This window comes from Hippoglossus stenolepis, chromosome 22 (genome assembly GCF_022539355.2).
Source record: "Hippoglossus stenolepis isolate QCI-W04-F060 chromosome 22, HSTE1.2, whole genome shotgun sequence".
NCBI lineage: Eukaryota > Metazoa > Chordata > Actinopteri > Pleuronectiformes > Pleuronectidae > Hippoglossus > Hippoglossus stenolepis.
The window spans coordinates 8,906,897-8,926,935 of NC_061504.1; the positions used below are offsets into that span (position 1 = coordinate 8,906,897).

General features: G+C 43.1%; 1 protein-coding gene across 2 annotated transcripts; it reads right to left on the minus strand.

Annotated features, from left to right (window-relative positions):
- Positions 1-1,485: 1,485 nt before the first annotated feature.
- Positions 1,486-11,753, minus strand: tmem168a (transmembrane protein 168a). Of its 2 annotated transcripts, none has more exons than XM_035147984.2 (6): positions 11,668-11,753; positions 10,140-11,100; positions 9,648-9,923; positions 7,909-8,051; positions 5,127-5,404; positions 1,486-3,097 (listed from the first exon to the last, which is right to left on the minus strand). In XM_035147984.2, the coding sequence occupies exons 2-6, from the start codon at positions 10,971-10,973 to the stop codon at positions 2,547-2,549; spliced, it is 2,082 nt and encodes a 693-aa protein (XP_035003875.1). In that variant the 5' UTR covers positions 10,974-11,100; positions 11,668-11,753; the 3' UTR covers positions 1,486-2,546. The 2 variants fall into 2 exon arrangements, with proteins under 2 accessions (XP_035003875.1, XP_035003876.1); XM_035147985.2 differs by lacking the exon at positions 11,668-11,753 and adding an exon at positions 11,347-11,652.
- Between the last annotated feature and the right edge of the window lie 8,286 nt (positions 11,754-20,039).

Genomic DNA, 20,039 nt, shown 5'->3' on the forward strand with positions numbered 1-20,039 from the left:
CACGGCTAAACAGCCACTAAATGCATCCTCAGCCCTTGTAATTTGAGATAATGGCTTTGACATTTCAATGTCGGACCCACTGCAAGGCGCAGCAAGAAAAGTTGGAACAGTGACGCTGCTGAATCTTCTCTCTCTCATCCCATTACTCATTTCAAGAAGAGAGAAGGCAACATTCAGAATTTATGAGTATGTATTGTTCTAGTACATTTAGCTTCAAATGGATGTCTGAGCTGGATGAGTGATGGAGGATGTCAAGGGTGAGACCATTTCATTTTAACTTTAAAAATCAAAGAATGTCTTCCCTGCATTCTTCAAACTGCCTTAAAGATAATGATGAATATCAAATGGTTAAACACAAAAGTGGCTCACAACAAACATTGTTTGGGGAAATGAGATATTTTTTAAATGGCATAAAAGTGCCACCCCCGCTGTGCCTTTACAGCGACTGGAACAAACAATAATCGAAAAACAAAACAACAGTTGTTGCATTTTCTCCAGTCCTCCTTTACAGGGGTGCAACTTGTGCTATAAAAGCACATTTATTTCCTCCAAATAAATCGCGGGCGAGCATCGGGCACATCACTGCCTGTGTTAGAAGGTAATGCCCCATGACAGGCTGTAATTACCCACAGACGAGAGGCTCGGCCGAGGAGAAACAGGAACAGAGGAAGGCTGGTGTGTGCAGCTGCATCCAGCCCATGTATCTGTGTGTGTGTGTGTGTGTGTGGTGGGGCTCTGACTCAGCACATCTACTCGGGCCCCTCAGAGGCGGCTGGCTCTTTTATTACCTAATCCAGTTTAGGAGATGAATCCGGACCGTAATCTAATATTCTCATAAATGATTCCCCCCGTATACAGTACATGAATCCCTGACCTGAGCTGTAAGCAGCAGCTCGCAGGCTGCAGCAATGAAAGGAGCGGCCTCACAAGACCACATTTATACTCGTCTCCTTTTCCGCTAATTGCCACAGTGGACTTATTGCTCGCATCTGCCTAATGGTTTGGTATTTACACAAGCTAAACACAGTGGGTTCAAAGCGCTGGATATGTTTGCTCTGGTTCAGGACTTTTCTCCCCGTCTCAGCGGATGAAAACCGATAAAAATGTTGCTTCATTACCAAATTTCATCCTTCTGAGATCTCACCATATATCTTGCTCTGTTCTTAATAGTGCCCTTCAGGTGAGTCAGGATACAGTGCCGCTCCCCGAGACGAGCAAATGAACCCAGAAGCCCCTCAGACACCTGTCAATCCAGAGTTTCAAGTGAGCAGAGTCTGTATTTGCTCAGCGTCTGCAGAGACAGTCATGTTAAATGAGTTTGGCCGATCTGTCTGATACCATGTCTTGCCAAAGAGCAAATACTTTAAGTACATTTTCAGGTGTTTTCAGGTACTTAGAGTATTTCTTTAAAAAAGTTCTTATAACATTTCCATTTTTATCCAGCTCTTATGAATTTTTACTCTTTTCATACATGTCTCACACAGCGTTGTTAGACCGGCTTTTCATCCAAGTTTAATTCTTGTATTTTTAGACACCTCAGGTGAGGCACATGGGGAATGACACATGGAAAACACCACTTGACCTCTTTGAAAACATCACAGAGAAACAAACTTATTTCAAGGCAGCAATCCTCTCCAGAGTTCGTGTTTGTGGGGGAGAGATGAAACGCAGCAAGTAAAGGAAATAAAGAGGTCAGTGCACAGAAAGCAAGCACCCGGAACCTCTTGATTTGTTGCTTTGCATGACAAGTCGAAACTGAGTTTGTAAAGAGCAAAATGACTTCTTTAAGATGAATTAATCTTAATATAATACAAAAAGAGGGCTATTGTCTGGTCGTGATATACTGTCATGCATCTGTCTTTGTTCGGGGCAGAAATAAATGCAATTTGAAAAGAGAAAGAGAAAGGATCGCACAGCGAGAGCGGCAGGTCGACGTCGGACGTCCCTGGAACCAGAGGGTTCATCCTCACAACAGGCAATATTTTGTCCATCCTGTAGAAAGGCTTTAGGAAGACACTGAGCCCCTCCCCGGCTCAAACAACTGTCTCCTTAATCCTCTAAATACAAAATAAGAGGCAAGGCAAGGATGTATAAGACACATAAATATAAAATAATTCAGCAAATTTAAGGCCCTCAGAAGGCACAGCATTGTAAAGATAAAATGGCACTATGTAACAAAAGAAAGAATTCCCAACAAAATAGAATTACAAAATAAAACAAACTGTCTTTCAATATGATCAATCATTAATATATGAAGAAACCTTAATAAAGGAGCTGCACTCAGTAACTGTTATTCTTTGAGCTCTTCATGTGCAGCATGCATGGGGTTATTTTATTTGGCGTCCCACGGCCTCATTCTGGGGTTCCAATATAATAATGTGCATCAGAAATTACGATGCAAAGAATCTCTCTGAACAACTTCTCCTCTCTCCTCCTGGGGTAAAATCTTATATAAACACATTCTCCTTCCTTTATGTAAACACCGTGTACCCAACACACTCCCAACTGTTAAGACAACAAACGAACGTTACAACTTCCCATGCGACCTATGAATGCACCAGTTTGATGCCCTGCCCAGTGTCCAGAACAGCGGGTGGGAACCAGGCGAGTTTGCACCTCCTGAAGCAGCGCAAACACACGCTGCACAACCAGAACAGGTTGAGACCACAGCACCAGTTGGACAGGTGCACCATGGGATATGTGACCCTGGGGAAGTGGGTCTTCCAATGCTTGGCGACATCGCTCCCGGTGGGCAGGTGCAGCGTGTAGTCGCTCCAGCGCTTGGACACGCCGTACGAGGCCGTCACTGTCCGGCCCCTTTCCGACCACTGGGTGTCGCTGTCTGGGTTGCAGTTGAACTCCACCCATTCAGAGGTGAAGTCCCCTAACAGAGGGATGTCTCCGGCCTCGGGGTCGACCCTGGCGGCGGACAGCTCGGCCCCCTGCACGGCCACATAGATCCCGTCCACCCTGCGCACCTCCTTGACCCAGGGGAGGGAGTTCTCCGTGTCCAGGACGAGGATGAGGCGGGAGTAGTGGCCGGCGTTCTTCTCCCTCCACAGCTCCAGCAACTGGGCCAGGTGGAGACTCTCACCTCCTACAGCAGGGGAGGTCAGAGGGTGAGATGGAGAAGAGAGAGACAGAAAAGGGAAGAGAGGATGAGCCACTTTCAAGTACTTATCGCTGTGTCTTGTAAATTAATGCCCTGTTTCCAGTGTTGTTTCGTGTCCGAAATTCTGTTTCAAACACACTCTAGTACGGAAAAGCATTTTTGTACGGATGAATGGAGACACCACTGCCGCCGAGGTAGAAAAGATAATTTAGCCGTTTTTTGCTGCACAATTTTGTGAAATACACTTTCAGTTGACTCGCAAATAGAAAAATGAGGCATTCTAGTGTTTCATTAACATTTAAAAAACAGCACTCTTTACCACACTCGTTATTATATGCAGTGTAGTGGAGGTTATAGAGCTACCATCGGTTCCGTGTCACGTTCAAGGACACCTCGACAGGACTCGTGGCTGTTGATTGACAAAGTGGCTTTGAAGGGATCAAACCTGTCGACTTTCACTCGCGGGTTCGTCTGTGTGCTCGTCTGACGGCCGTCAGCATGACGACGAGTGTCCACACAAACTGCACAAAGATGCTGTTTTTCCACTCGACAGCTCCAGAGCACAGAGATCAGAGCTGTGCTACCTCACCAACAGACGCACCAAATTATTTATGTTGCTTCGATATCATAATATATTTTAGGCGAGTTAATTAGAACTGAAGGAAAAGATATAATACCTTGTGCTTTTGGCCACAGAAAAACTCTGCCAACGACTGGTTTATATTTGGGTGGGAAACTGGAATCCCTCCACTTAACGAAAAATCTACGTGTTTAGAGAAAAAGCTGCTGCTTTACTTCAGAAACATTCAGGCATGTTTCCTAAGTGATCAACACAACAAAGACAAACTTGTTATTTCATCCCTGTATAATTTAGCACTGGACACTGCTGCACAAAAGCTTTATAACTTCAGAAATCAGAGGACAGAAATACGACTTTAAAACAGAGACGGTCCCCAATTTGGATTTCTGTAAAAACATGCCCACTTTTTCAAAAACACGTCCCTTCAAGATGCTGATGACAAAGGAAAGTGATTATCTTTTCAACAGGGAGTTTTTTTCTCTCCCTGTTTGCAGCGTCACGCAGAGATAATGTGTCAAGTAATCTCAGAACAAAAGAGTAGGAGCCGACACGACGTTAACCTGCTGCGATTCTCATTTGCTGTTGAGGGACGGCTCGTGTCACAGCAGACCGTCTGCAACTTTCCCTCACAGACGTCACAGCGGGAAACAAAACTTCAACGGCGAGTCCTTCGCAGCGGTTTTAACTCTTTGGGCGCTCACAGTCTGATGTGTAAATCGAATCAGCCTCTGATTGACTGGGGGGAGCGAGGAATGAAAAAGAATGGAAATCGGATTGTAATGCAAATACACAACAGCTCGGCAGTAAATAGGACTTTTGTTCTACCCGTGCCTGGCTGAAATCTTCAGTAATTGTTAATACGTGATAACTAGAGTAAATTTTTAGATGAAGCTGACAACACTGGACGTTTCGGCCATTTGTCCATCATTTTTTTCTTGTGTCTTCTCTGCTTGTTTGCAATCTAGTTTCCTTTTGTTCTCAACAGCAACACATAATGATCAAGTGTAGCAGCTGGCTCAGCGTGTACACACACACTGTACTGTATATTCTAATCATATCACAATTTTCTATTTTTTGAGAGATGAGTTACTGTGTTTCCACCTGCTGGCAGCTGCAGAAGTACCTCCTACAGGTTACATGAAATCATAGGTCAACTCCACTGGTGGTAGAAATGTAATTTGGAAGAACAGAATGATCGGCAAATGGTGATATTGGAGTCGGATGAAAGGGTCAGGGTTAGTGTTGGCTGGAATAAGCCTGAGGAATAAGCATTACTGGTAGACATTTTATTGAAATTTAACAGAAATTGAAATATGAGTTTTGTGGAAATCTGTTCAGTAGTTTTTGCATAATCCTGCTGACAAAACAAGAGACTAAAACATACCCCCCATGGCGAAGGTAATACAAATAATAATGTGGAAGTGCGGCTCTTACCTGACAGAGCCCACGACCCGGTGCCTTTGTACGTGTGCCCGCTGTAGAAAATCAGATAGGTGTCATGTCGGGGCCCGTCCACAGTGTGACGCTCCAGAAAGTCCCGCAGCTTGGTCAGCATTGCCTCCAGGGTGACGCCGCTGGTGGAGTAGTCGCAGCCGAACGTCTGGATCATGTGGTGGGAGAAGAGGCGCTGCACACTGTTCAGCATGCCCGTGGAGCGCTGGTTCAACTGCTGCACCTGCTCAGGTGGTAAGAGAGTGGGCTGGCCGTTGGCACTGGACAGGGAGAGAGGGAGACCGATGAGAGGATGTAAGAAAAACATAACGTACTACTGAGGAGGAAGTTTGTCAGAGGAAGAGGTGAAAGAGAGGAAATGAGGAATGAAGAAGTGACGCTCTCTCAGCTGTTTGCCAATTGAGTCTTTTCGGTCATGAAGTAACCTTCGCTTGATCCGTCAGGCTCCTATCACATGACCTGCATCCGGCATTAACCTCGGCTACCAGTGTAGAACGCAGCATGGATAATCAATTACAAGCGTTGCTGAAACTGTTAACAGCTGTTGTGCAGTTACATTTTGGATTTTACAATGATACAACTGCTTACATGCTTGGGACGAGCTGTTACACTGACACGTGAATGAGTGATCACGCAATATATGCGTTATCATGCGTTTTAGTATGGATGGGGATTCAAATACGGAGTCAAAACACTCGTGTAGACAGATAGTTTTAGTTTAATGAAAACTTAGTAGCATCAGTGGAGGAGGAAAGATGGTTGAGGGCAAGGTGATTTTTTTAAGTGTGTGTGTTGACGCACAAGGCCTTGCCTGATAATATAAGTGGATGATAACACAGAGGGGGCACACACACACACACCAACACACTCCAAGTCAAGGCTAGCAGCTCTTCTATGCCGCTATACATTTTCTTTCCATCTCTGTACTTGATGTTATTCATGGGCAATCAGAAGATTAAGCCATACTTCACTCTCACGGACATCTGCATAACTCGGAAGCCATCACGGCATCTGCCCTATGCCCTCGCCATCACCTCAAACCTCACCTTGACAACAACAGCTGGAAGCTTATCTCCAGTGGATGAGATAGAATTGGTTTTCTGGCCACTGGGCAGATAAGTAGTTGTTGACAGCCAAAGCAGATGTATTCCTCAGGCCTGCGATGTCACACTGATAATGATGCTACCTGCGTTGAGCCGAGTTTTCAACTCATGTCCTTTTCTGCCCTTTTGTGGAGGAACATATACAAAACAACAACGTATTCTGCACAGCTTATGGAGCTATACAACAGTCGGTGAAAAAAAATGACTGCAAACCTCTGTGTGACTTCGGCCAATACACTGTTCACCCAAAGCCATCTAATCTTTTCAGATCTTGCAGCCCCCAGGGGAGTGAACGCTTGTAGTTTGAGATTCCGACCACATCTTCCCCCTGTTACACTCTCTTTCATCCTTTGAAAAAAAAAATAAAAAATCCTGTCCTTTTCTCCACCGATTTCTCAGCGCTCCACCCATTTCCCTCTCCTCCTCTCTCACAATTCCTCACCTTCCTCTTCTCTGTGTGTCCCTTTTGGCGTTTACCACCACTCTCCCCCGTTTACAACCTCAGTCATCTCCTTGTGTTTTCTTCGCCTCATGTCTACCTCCCTGTTTTTCCCTCCGCGCCTCCCCCCTTCTCACCCCTATCGCTCTCATCTCCCTGTGGGGCTCTTGTCATTGGGAAAACATGATCTGCAGCCATCAAACAGGCGATTATACACTGCCGCATTCTCGTCGTGCACTCGGTTCTCCCTATGGACGCCACACATACGGCCATGCATACAGAGCGCCCACTGCTCCAACAGGACATCGGCTTGCATCCAAAATCACCTGGGAGAGTTAAACACAAGCAAGCCTGACATCCCCACTGAATGCTAACATCAGCTAAAATGTTCAATATACCAGCCCAAAATCTTCGCAGGCTGGATTTTAAAACAGTGGAAAGCCTCTCGAGAAAAAAACATAAATAAAATAAGCAGCGATGTATTACTGATGGCTGGGTTCTGCTGTTAAGAAGCAGTGGGGAAGACGTCGGCATCATCAAAACTAACTCGGCTATTTCACAAAACGCTAGGCCGACTGAGAGGGCACTGGGAGAGGCATCAGCGGCAGCTAATGACCAAGTGCTGCAGCTGATCGACTTTGTATGCCGTGGAGGGAGCAGTGGAATGATTCCTTAAGGGCCCAAACATTAGCGGCATGTTTATGCATAGTTATTGGCCTATTTATCCGGCTGGTTTTGTGTTAACTGAAGAGGGAGTTGGAATGAGTGATCAAGACATTTACCAGGAGGAAAAAAAAGCCAAAGCTTTTACTCTTTACTGCTTCTCATATGTTTTTTTGTTTGTTTTTATTCATTTTGTAGGCAATTTTTAAAAAAAAAACTTCTTTCTGTTGTTATATTGACTGAAGGATAAATTAATTAGTTAAACTGAATAATAAACATATTGATCAATAATCAAAATGTGATTCAAGTGTGATTCATGAGTGTAAGTTTGCCTGTCGGCCGAAATCCTTACCGATACCTTTTCCTTTAAAAACTAAAAATAGCATATCACGAGATCACTCACGTACACTGGGCATGTGCATGCCAGCATAAACAGGAGTTAGATTGTGCCAACAGTACCACAGAATCACCCGACCCTAAAAAAGTGGACGGCAGGCGTACAAGTAGCAACAGTGATGCAGTCCTGTGAATGCAGCCTCAGTCTGTATGTCTCCAGTACCTGCAGTAGGCCGTTGGTATGACCAGCGCGTATCCGACGCAGGTTCCCCCCAGGCAGCTGCCCAGCTCGTGGAACAAACCATGGGCCAGGGACTCCAGAGGCAACACCACCAGCAGAGCGCTGAGAAAGAGGCCGTTGGAGGGCTGCGAAAATATCAAAGAATCAGAGTCACTTTCTCTCACAACTAACAGCGCGTACAAAAGCAATCAGAGCCAGATAATTGGTGGTGACACTTTGCGAGACGGTGATACAATAGGGGACTGACAGTGTTATTATCGCAGGACAAAACATGACAGGACCTAACTGAATGGAGACACAATACACTGTATGGCAGAAGACCAAACATCCCGAGCACCCATTAAAAGCGTACAATTACTGCAGTGTATGAGCCTGTACATTCGAGTGGACTCGAGACTGTGCAATAAAACTACTAATTTTATCTGCTAAAAGTATTTTAAATTTGAATGTTTAAATGTCAAAGACCAAAATGAAAAATAAAATTCTGGCACTTACACAAATCCCCACACAAATGTATAATAAAATGTAGTGACACAAAGTAGATCTTGTGCTACAAAGACTGAATTGCAATCAGTGTCACTGAGTCACTGTGATGCACAAATCAATACCTGCATAGTTAAGTGGAGCCCCACTTGAACCTGCAAGATGTATTTACGATATTTTTAGGTGCCTGAATATCTGACTATGAAGCACCATACAGCGTAAGAAAGAGGACTTGAGTGTTGCAGTCGTTGACCCCAAGCTGTGGGAGTCTGGCGTTACTCGTGAGAAGCTCTGCACCTCATTCATGAGCTGATTTACAGACGAGGAAACTCTCTTCGACTCAACAAAAGTGCTATTCTTCTTTTCAGTCAATTCGCACTTACAAATTTCCACACAGACTTTTGAAAGGAAGATATAATACATACAAAATAAAAAGTAATAATCTAGTTGAGTGGGTCTCCTGTATAAACTCATTGCAAAGCAGGGAATCCAATATAACAGCTCACACTGTGGCCTTAAAGATTTGCATAGAGTTGAATCAACACATCTGAGAATATTCTTAGTTTCACAAAGCTGTGTTTATTGCTGAGGCTGCATCAGACTGGACGAATGTGGCTGTTGTTTTGGGTGTGTATGTGTGCATCTGAGCGTTATGTGGATGCAAGTCGCTGACCATATATTACTATACTGCAACAGCACGAGTAAAGAAAATAGATGCAAAGCTAAAAACCTCACAGAACACGAGCTGAATAGTAACTTTCTCGAACATCAATGATGACAGCTCCTTCTTTCTCAGGCAAGTTTGCATCTGACACGAACAGATCTCAAATTAGGACCCGGCCCCATGAGACTCTTACAAGGTAAACGTCTAATAAGGCTAAATAAGTTATTGCTGCTCCTTATCCAAGTAGATAGGGATATTAAGGTGCTAATTAAAATTGGTTACGCATGAGAGCTGAGCTGATTTCGCTCCGGGAGCATCTTCTAACTACACTGCAGCCACTAGCATTTCTCTTCTGAGTTTATAGAATGGGTGCAATATGTGTTTGCAGGGGACTTGTCATGACGATAAAAATGCTAAAGCTGGAAGAGGAGGAATAACAGCAGGAGCCTTATCGTGATGTGTGAGCTCTTCTAGAACATTCTGGAGTTTGTGATCAGCAACAGGTTTGCAGTGTATGATATGACTATAATGTGTCTTGCCCTTATATTTGAAATGTGACTTTATTTTCTCTTACCTGCCAGGACACAGCCCCCAGTATCCCCGTGGACAGCAAGCTAAAGAACACCAGCCGTTCTGAGATGAGGCAGAAGTGCCGGATGCCCCTGGAGGCCATGACTTGCTCCAGACTGCGGCTACTGGACCGCTGAGCCCGCCAGGCCTTCTGACACTCACTCAGCTTCGTGTGGAAGCCCCAAATTGTGATCAGCAGAATAATGTGGCAGATGAACCACAAAATGCCAAAGACGCAAAAGCCTGGGATCACCAGATACCACAGCTCCAAGTGGCCAAGCTATGAAAACAGATGAAGTGTCAATAAACAGCCTTAAAATATAAGTAAACTAGCAACTTAAAATCTGTATCATAGTTTGAAAAACAAGTTTCAGTTGGAATAAAAAGTCAGTTTGAAGAGCTCATTCTTTACTGAGTTACACCCAACACCTAATGACTCGCATAATGGAAATGTCAATTTTCTGACACAAACATTTGAGCAAAATGCTGAGTGTACCTTCAAGGCAGCCAGGACAAAGAAGGCCAGCTCAGTCACACTCAGGGGCAGCAGGGACAGCCTCCTCCAGACGTTCCCCAGAGAGAGCAGTGGCATCCAGCGGACGCTGGGCCCCAGCCCACTGAAGTACACATCCAGCACAGGCTCACACAGTAGCCTGCCCAGGTAGCAGCCTAAAGCAAATGGGTTGGCTGCGATGCCTATGGCCTGGAAAAACACAAGAGACGTAACCAAGGCAAAACAGATGAGGTTGGGCAAGGCCAGGAGGGATTTCATCCGCAGGTCTACAATGAGAGCGCCCAGGGCCACTACCAAGCCTACTATGGCCGCTGACTTGTGAAGAAGCATAGTGGTGCTGGCAATGCCAAATCCCAGGAGCTCCAGCAGCTCATTCGATGTCAACAAAGTGGCTTTGTAATGGATGGAGCTGCATATGCGCTCGGTTACAGCCCAAACAGTTTTCAAAATAATACTGGCGAGGAGGAGATAGTTGGCGACCAGTTCCTTGACGTCTGAATCCAAAGCGGGGCTGTTGAGGAAGCACAGAAGCCCGAGCAGGAAGCCACACCACAGATGGAACAAGCTGAGGCTGGCTCTCTCCATGGAAAAGTAGTAGTAGAGGATGCTGGCTATCCCCAGGACGAAGAGGCCCAGGATGAAGATGACCAGGATCATCGGCTCGCCCGTCACCTCCCAGCGGACGTACATGCCCACGCACACCGCCACAAGGAGGTTGATGCTGGACAGGTAGCCCAGGAAACGCACGGACGTAAACATGTCCACCTCCTTGGGTTTATTGACTGTGAGCTCCTCTTCATCTTCTTCCCGAGCCATGGCTGAATTTATCCCTGTTTCTCCAAACTTCAGCTGCAGTGAATTTCCTCCTGTCTTCTTCTCTGGACTTTCACAGGTTTGTAAATGGAGGATGAAGCCTCTTCATGGCTCTGTGCAACATCAACCCCTGCAAACAATCCAACAGAAATGTTACACAAATGAACAAGGAGTCTCTCTGAACTGCTGCCAGGCAAACAAAACGTTGTATATTTGCACACATCATGTCCTGAGGAATGTTAGATAGAAAAACTAGATCTACTTTTGTTCTAAAACCAGTTCAACACCTATAAGTACATATTATTTCCATACATTATAACATTAAACAGGGATGTAAGGACTTTGAACATGCTATAGTGCGATTAGCTACACTTACTAATAAAACTATGGGCAAGAACATCAAAACTATTCAGAAAAGGTCCCAAAAAACAAAAGTCTGACAACTTATCAACAATATAAATGTGTGTCCGCGGACCAGCTTCTGACGATGTGGCACTGACTGCAGACGGGAAGTTCGCTAACTAACTTAGCCTCCCTGCGGACTTTTCATTCGCTGTCAGCTAACTCGCTAAACGACGTTTTGATATCATCACTTCAACTGTTTAAAGGATGAGAAACTGTTCTTGTATAAATGCCAAAGTGAGCGCTGTGACAACTAAACAGGACGTCATGTCTTTATAGTGAAAATGTTGCTTACATGTCGTTTGTTTAGGTGACAGCCGCTTCGCTTCCGGATTCCTTTACTACGGCATCTCGCAAGTGTCAAACAGAAAAAAGGCTGCGCTTTTTCAAAATGTTATTGAATCTATGCGCAGTATAGAACCTTGTAGTAGTAATAATAATAATAATAACTTTTTTATATAACACCTTTCAAAAAAACAATTACTAATTCTAGATAAGGCGGACCAATCAAAACAAAAAAACAAAGACAAAGAAAAGTCAATCAAACAAGTTAAATAATATAATGTGCTTAAATATCAAACACAGCAAATAATAAAGTACAAAATCTATGATAAAAGACGACAAATAGAATAATACAACCTAATTTAAAAGTAAAGGAAAAAGAAAATGATAAAAAAGGAAAGTCATTCCATAAAAGTCAATTTTGACAGGTAACTTAAGAATGACTAACAACAACAACAATAATATAACAAAAAAAAAATCCACCTCTGATTCTGCACATGTAGCCCAACTTTCACCTTCAATTTTTTAAAGACATTGTGACTTGTCATTGACCCTGATGGTTATAATCAATGTTGTTAATCACAGAGATGTTTTTTTCTGTTATGACATGTCTGTGAGCTCATGTTTATAGCACACTCCCTCAAGCTAGGGACAGATTACATTGTTCATTCCACCCATCCATTCATCTCTTATCAATTATCTATACCAGTTATCCTTTGAGGGTCGCGGGGGCACTGGATCCAATCCCAGCTGACATTGGATGAGGAGAAGCAGGGTACATCCAGGACAGGTCACCAGTCCATCACATGGCGAACAGATTGCAAATTACATATTACATCAATCAATCCATAAATAATCAAACAAAAAAAAAGATATATAATATTCATGAATCAACATATCAAATGTGCATGTGATGGACTTCAGTTTGTCGACACTACTGATGTTTTCGAATGAAATTGTTCTGTACTACAATGTATTGAAGTAAATGCAAAATATCACTTTCAATGTCCATGGCTCTAAAATGATCTGTAAAATGTCCTGTGATTGAAATTCGAATATTCAATGAAAAGCCTATTACTTGCTCCAATCCTGCAACTCGAGACTACAAAAGTCTCACTATAGTGGGCTTTGTAGACCGAGATAAACCCGGTGGCCTCTAGGATAAGAAGCCTATTTACTGCATAACTGAGGAGAATCCTGTTAAAAGGTTTATTTAGGATTTTCTACTGACGCAATAAATGTAACGATCAGGGGAACATCAAGAATCAGGCTTACTCAACACCCTGAGGGTGAACTAAGCAACCCGATGCATGCATGTGAGTGCATTTTTCATGCATGTGTTTTTCTGAGTGTGTGTGTGTGTGTGTGTGTGTGTGTGTGTGTGTGTGTGTGTGTGTGTGTGTGTGTGTGTGTGTGTGTGTGTGTGTGTGTGTGTGTGCTGCTTTGATCAGATGTTGACATAAGGCACAACTGGGAACAAACAGTACTTTAGACCCCTCAGCTGCTGATGCACACAGGCCTCTTTTATGTTTATGCAGTTTTTGTGAGTAACAGAATACACATGATGGAGTATTTATAATACAAAATATGAGTAACTGTATATAGTTACATTTACAATTGCAGGTCTAACAAACAACAACAATGTAACATAGATTGTATATAAAGATTTACAACATCCCAGCTCCCGAAAAGTAAAGATAAATCATCTTGATTGCCACCTGGTAGCTGGCTGCTGTATAGGTCATCAACCTTGCCTCCTCCATGTTAGTGGAACTGGACGAAACTAAAAAGTCGAGTTGTATGTTAAATAAACGTTTAACAAAAAAATGATTCCTGTCATTTAATGTAGTTCTTATCACACTGATGTTTGTGTCTGATGTAACCTAAAAAGTAATCCACAGAGCATGATGTGCACTATATCTTTGGCCAATTATCAACATACTTTTAAACAACCATCTTAGCCTACAACCTTCATGTGAGCTAGTTTGTCTCGCCCTCTGCAGCATTGCGGATTTCAGTGATTTTCATTTCTATCTATTTCACCCATTTGATGCAGTAGGAAAACAGAGAAGGTCAAAAAGTATGTTTTTGGTTTTGCAATAAGAGGATTAGTTGCAAGGCAGAAAAGTGGAGACAAAAAGTTCTTTGGAATTGTAAAATCCCTTTGTCTTTATCCTTGTCTTGGTCCCTGGATTTCACTGTAACATATCATGCTCTTGGAAATAAAAGGTCAAAGGAAAACTGGCATCTTCATCCTTTTTGCCATAAACATCATCATCAGAGTATTTCCTGGGTTCAGTCTACCTGGGTTTGCAGTGTTGTGTGAAAGCCTCATTCATTCACAGTGTTACGAGCTCCCATAATGTAACACATAAAGATGGTCGGTATTTATTAAATGCTTACCCTAACCCTAGTCTTATTAAAGTAATTTACACTACGAGCCACATTCACCTATTCACACAGCTCAACTACAGGTTTATACGCCATATATACTGTGTTTACTGGAAGACCACCAACCTTCTACTGGTTGACCCGATCTGTTTCCTGAGCCACACCAGAGCTGCCAAAGTGTATCAAAGATGCGGAATCCAAAGTATTTACTCATGCTGAGAACTGTAGCAGAATTTCTCACAAATTAAGAGCATTTATTCTCTCATCTGTATTGATACATAATTTAAAACCAACCCTCTTAACACGGTGTTTATGTCTGAGAGCGGGATGTAAACACTGAAATGTGCTGTGATCCATTTGTCCTAATTCATAATCCTCAACTTTTAATTAACCAGAAAATTCACTGAAATCCAGTTTGAACTCAGGATCCTCGGTGAATAACACTAATACTGCTTAAACATATTAGTATATATTGTTTTTTACACCATCAGTAAAGGGTTTTCCGTGATAAGAGCTTCTGTAAAAGAGGAAGATCAGGGGTGTTGTGCATTAAGAGGACAGCAAAAGCAATATATCAAATCAGATTTTTTTCCCCCTGCATATGTTCCTTCCACAGAAATTGTCAGTGATGCACATGCATTATACTCTGCACATTTCCATGATCAAATCACATTCATATGTTTCCCCGTGTCTCTCTGATGTAAATGCTTTAACCAGCGACTCCCACTTCCTCATACTGTGAGCAGTACTGGGTATATATAAAGTATGTTGCAGTATATTTGTGAAATTAAATTTTACTGCTCCTGCATAACTGGCATCAGTTTCATCCTTGGAAAGGTGTTTCTGTTGTGGCTGTTGAAGTCTGACTGCCTGAATCTCTTTAAAGGAAAACACAAGGAGCCGATTGACTGATCTTAATCCAATCCCTTTTTTTTATAACTCCTCAGCAGCAGGATTGCAGTGCTGTGGTTGATAGCCTGGGAATGTGGTTCCTTTGGTCCCGCGACTGCAAAAAATCTATTTGCCCAGTAAGGATAAACTAGTGCTGTGAACATGCACCAGCAGTTACGATCTTTTCACAGCAGACGACAGTTACTGCACGTGTGTGTGTTTGTGTGTGTGTCCACTGACATATAAAGCAGATGGATAACATCACACAAGGGAGAGCTTTCCTCATGCAAGATAGTTATGTGGAAGCTGCTTACATTAGACGTCCGTTAATTCCTCTGAACATCCATTTATTTCTGGATGAAGACGACGACAAATAACACCATGAAAGAGTCGTCACATTTATTTAATTAAAGCCTTCAAGTTGCCTTCATGCATAATTGAAGAATCCAGCGATCAAGTAATTTCTCAAAACTGTAGTGTGTGTGTGTGTGTGTGTGTGTGTGTGTGTGTGTGTGTGTGTGTGTGTGTGTGTGTGTGTGTGTGTGTGTGTGTGTGTGTGTGCGTGCAAGGTGTGCGTAATGAGCCATCCTGGAAGATGAAGGGCACTACCGCTGCACACAACCTGATCAGAGCTCATGAATGGTGCAGAAATGTGATGATCCCTTGAAGGTTACAGCAAAAAAGATCTTCAGAAAACACAGATAGAGATGCAGCCGGAGGGAGAAAAAGAGCGAGAGAGTTACTTTTGAAATGAAGATGGGTTATGTGAGGATAGAGAGAGAGGGAGAGAGAGAGAGAGAGAGAGGGGAGGGATATAGGAGACTAAAGGAGACAGGCTCATCTGAATTATGCAGAGGCTACCTTCATTCTAATGTCAGACACACCTCCACACCGCCTGCATGTGCCTGACTGCACAAGAAAACAGGCACACACACTCACACACTCACACACTCACAGGATTGCGCAGATATCCTAATTATTTATTTCCATTCTTTGTTGACAGCCTATAACGGAAACCTTGTCCCTGACCTTAAACATGACAAATTCATGCCTAACCCTAAATTTAACTTGACCACAATTCACATCTTACCAATTAACTTTAACAAAGATGTTGGTAAGTTTTGTCTCCTCAGGGGTTAGGTCCCCATGAGGTCTACTGGTCCTGACGTGGTGACAGTAGTATTAATTAATGCATTTTATAAACATTCATATTAACATGATTCATCTTATTTAACTTGACAATCAGGGGATATATGATTGAAGTCTTGAGAATTTTTATAAAAACTCATTCCCTCTGCCCCAACTGTGTCCATGGGCTTTGTTAGCTTATTATTTATTTATTGATTAAAGGTTGGGATTTTAACCAATGAATGATGGTTTTAAAAAGGTATGTCTGAAGTTTTTGTAACACTCACGGTCCCAGCGTGTCTGTGCCTGCTACAAAGCAGCTCTTTGAACACACACACACACACACACACACACACACACACACACACACACACACACACACACACACACACACACAACACACGCCTGAAATACTGTGAATATGAATGTTCATTGGTATTCCAGTGTCAAGTGAGTTTTCAGGGCCTGTTCACTACCACCACATGAATAAGTACTTTTATGGTTTCACAGTTATGTTTGGTTTGAGAAGCGATCTGAATTTTTGGCTCTGGCGTTAATTGTAGTAAACAAGGCCACCATCCCGACCTCTGCACCTCTAATTGTTGCTTCATTGCATAGAAGCCGCACTTCTTCCTACATTTGGCACTGAACTGCGGCTGCAGGATCATTGTACAAGTAGAAAGAGTACCGCATGAAAACATGAGCAGTGGTTTGAAAAGTCTAAAAAAGAGCAGAGGACAAAATAAAGAATCTATTTCCACTCTTTAGCTCACTGGGGATTTAATCTATCAGACTGTCAGCATCACTGTGCAAATGTCTGCGATAGAGCCGTTTAATTACAGACTACCTTTCTTTATCCTTCATCCTGACAGCGCAGAGTTAGGGTTCAGGAGGAACTGAGAGACAGGACTAATTTTAACTTAAATATAGGTGATTTTAGCGTGTACCGGGTGACTGGCCTCATGTAGTTCGCCTGTCAGGTGATGGGGTGCGTTGGCGTCCTCCTTCATGCATCATAATGGTGCAAGACACACGTCTGTGGGGGTGAGAGGTCTGTTCAATCAGAGTTTCATCTTCTGAGAAATCAATGTGATGGAGCGCTGCACCCAAAGTGGATGTTAGGAGAGGCAGACAGAATCAGAAGCCCGAAATCAAAAGTCATCTGTGCCTGGTACATCCATCAATGCTGAGATGAATTTTGTAAGTGAAAAAAAGGCCTCAGGTAGAGGGAAAGAAACGGTGAGAGAGGTTGATGAGGGAGAGGCAGACAGAATAGAGAAGCACATAAGGCCCGAGGACTTGTTGACTTTTGCATCTCCTCCAGGAGTTGAAAATGTCCTTTGATTCAAAAGTAAAGCTTCACTGGATGGTGGTGTCAAAGACAAACTGGATTAGGCGGGACAGCAGGAGAGAATAGGAAAAAGTAAATCAGGGAATATTACAGTAAATTTCCATCCTTCTTCCCCAGCAGCAGACTTCATAAGAGCCTCAGTCAGTATTGCTCAGAGAGGATGTAAAAATAAATCTCCCTTTGCTGATTAATGCTGAAAGGAAGTGAAATCCACCACTGGCAGTCACCTCCTGCTCAAAAGGCAAAACATCTTCGAGGGACAAAGACGTCATCCGCCAAGACTTTGTGTCATCTCTCAAGGATCCGATCAAAAACAGCGACTACGCTGCTTCATTTCCTGTCAACATTGCAGACGTGGTGCCAGATTACTGTTGATTTTGTTAGCGAAAACTATGTAAAAAATATGTGCGTTAATCATCCCTATTTTCCACGACTGAGAGAAGAAGTTGACAATCTGATGTCATTTAAGCCTAATGTGTCTACAGTAGATCAGTGCACAATATTGTTGAATGGAAAAGATGTAGTATTGTGTGGTATGACTATGAAAAAGTAAAAACCCAAATCTCTTTTTAAAGAAGACGTATTATGCTCATGTTCAGGTTTATGGTCGGGGGTGCGCCAGACTAGCTGCTATAGGTGTGCATTAAGCAAAATGTGGGGCATTGTGTTGGCACGTGTCATTGTGACATCCCGATAACCCAGAAGTCTCTACTGGATTACTGATTAGTTTTATGTTGGGGGGAGGAGCTTCTTTCTGCGAACTTTTGGCTTTTTAACTTTGCTGAACTTTTACACTATCAAAAAACTAGTAACACACTGGGGAAAGAGAAAAATAAAAAATGCATATGCAGAAATTTCCCGTACTGCACTTGCCATATCAAGACCATGCTGGCCGGCAAAACACATTGACAAAAGCATGGAGCAAAGTAAGGCACAGAAAGATTTACCAGTAATTATTAATTTTCTAATAACAATGTCCACTGTACCAGGATCGTATCGACACAGAGCAGCATCTGGCAGTCTGTCACAGGGAAGTTATTGTATGGTCTAAACTACTGTAGTGAGTAATGATTGGTTAATGCTTTGATTTGCAGTAAAGTTGACCTTGTCAAAAAATGAAAAAAAGAAAAAGAATCTAAACCGCCCCCACTGTGTAAAGACCTCAGGGCTAAATCAGAAAATATCTGACAGAGTTAACCCCAGAGCCAGCGCTGAATGAGAGACACACAGGAGACGTCCTTGTTGCAGTTACAGTTTCTAATAAAACACGTTGAAAGAGACAGGGTCTGAAATGTGAAAGAGACTCTTTAATAAGCGGTTTCGTTACAGGGAAAGTTTGCTGTCGAAGGGAAGAACAAAGCTACTGACGTTTCTCAGCTTGATATTAAGTTTCACCTGAAAGGTACAGAGACATTCTGCTTCTCCATTAACATGAACTCTGATTATAACGACCAGTTGAGGGCAATCACACATTACCAATCTAATTCAGTCCTTTGCCTGAGATCACCGAATGAGGCGGCGGTGACTTTTTAATAACCCGACCTGTTTGGTCCCACTGAGCTGTGACAATGAAAAGTTTGATTCATTAATTGTGCAGATGGGGGGAAAATTAGGACTCAAATAACCAATGTGTTTGTGTCATTGTGAGAAACGCCGTGCACTCCCTTAAAGCCGACCGTGCACCTCCGCCGAATGGATTTTCATTGTGTGATCAACGGCGCTGATGATAACGGCATTGTTCATTAAACACACGCGGTTTCACAAATGAGGGATTCGACTTCTATCTCCGTCGCCGAGCCTTAATGGGCTTGTCTCGTAATTGGCCCGGATTAGTCAGCGGTTTGTCAAGTGTGAACACAGTCCGGTTGCGCTCGCCCTCCCCTCGGCAGATGGACCCCAAACAAAAGATTTAGCCACTTGATTTCCCTCCGCTCTGTTCGGCGGTACATGCACACCAGCGTCAAGTGGGGGCCTCGTAGCAGAGAAACACATGCCAGAGAAACAGGGCAGCGTTCAGGAGTCTCACTGTGCTCTCTCAGGTTTAACAAATCAGCATCTGTTGGCCAGTCTGTCAGCCAAAAACCTACTGACTCCAACCTAGATAACAGACAGAGAGGAGGAGAGGGGGGGAATGTCCTCAAATGAAATGCTGACATCTAGACTAGTCTAGTATTTGTCCAAAGGAAGCACTGATCCTTTGGCTGAGGAGGGTTTCTACTTGCCCTGACTTGATTTTGTTACGTTCAGAGGAATGTGAAGTCTGGTTTTCAATTCAATTTTAATCATTCGTCCACTTATTTATATTTTAGCATGTTTTATTATTTGGTATGCCTTTTTAAATTCACTGTTTCTATTACTGTCACATTATTTTTCTTTTAATGCACCATTCATTCATGTATCTCTTATCTTTCTATTTATTCCTATTCTGTCCACTTTTATTTTCTCTATTTTGCAATTAGAATTTTAGTGCTAGTTTTAAAATTCTGCTTCTAGTGTTTCCTCATTGGAATCTGCAGGAGTCGGGCTTACATGTGTTTTTCAGGGGACGTTTCGCTGTCTGGGGGGCTTCATTGGTTCTAGCTGCCTGGGACCCCCCCTGCTGATCGGCTGGATGAGGCCTTCAG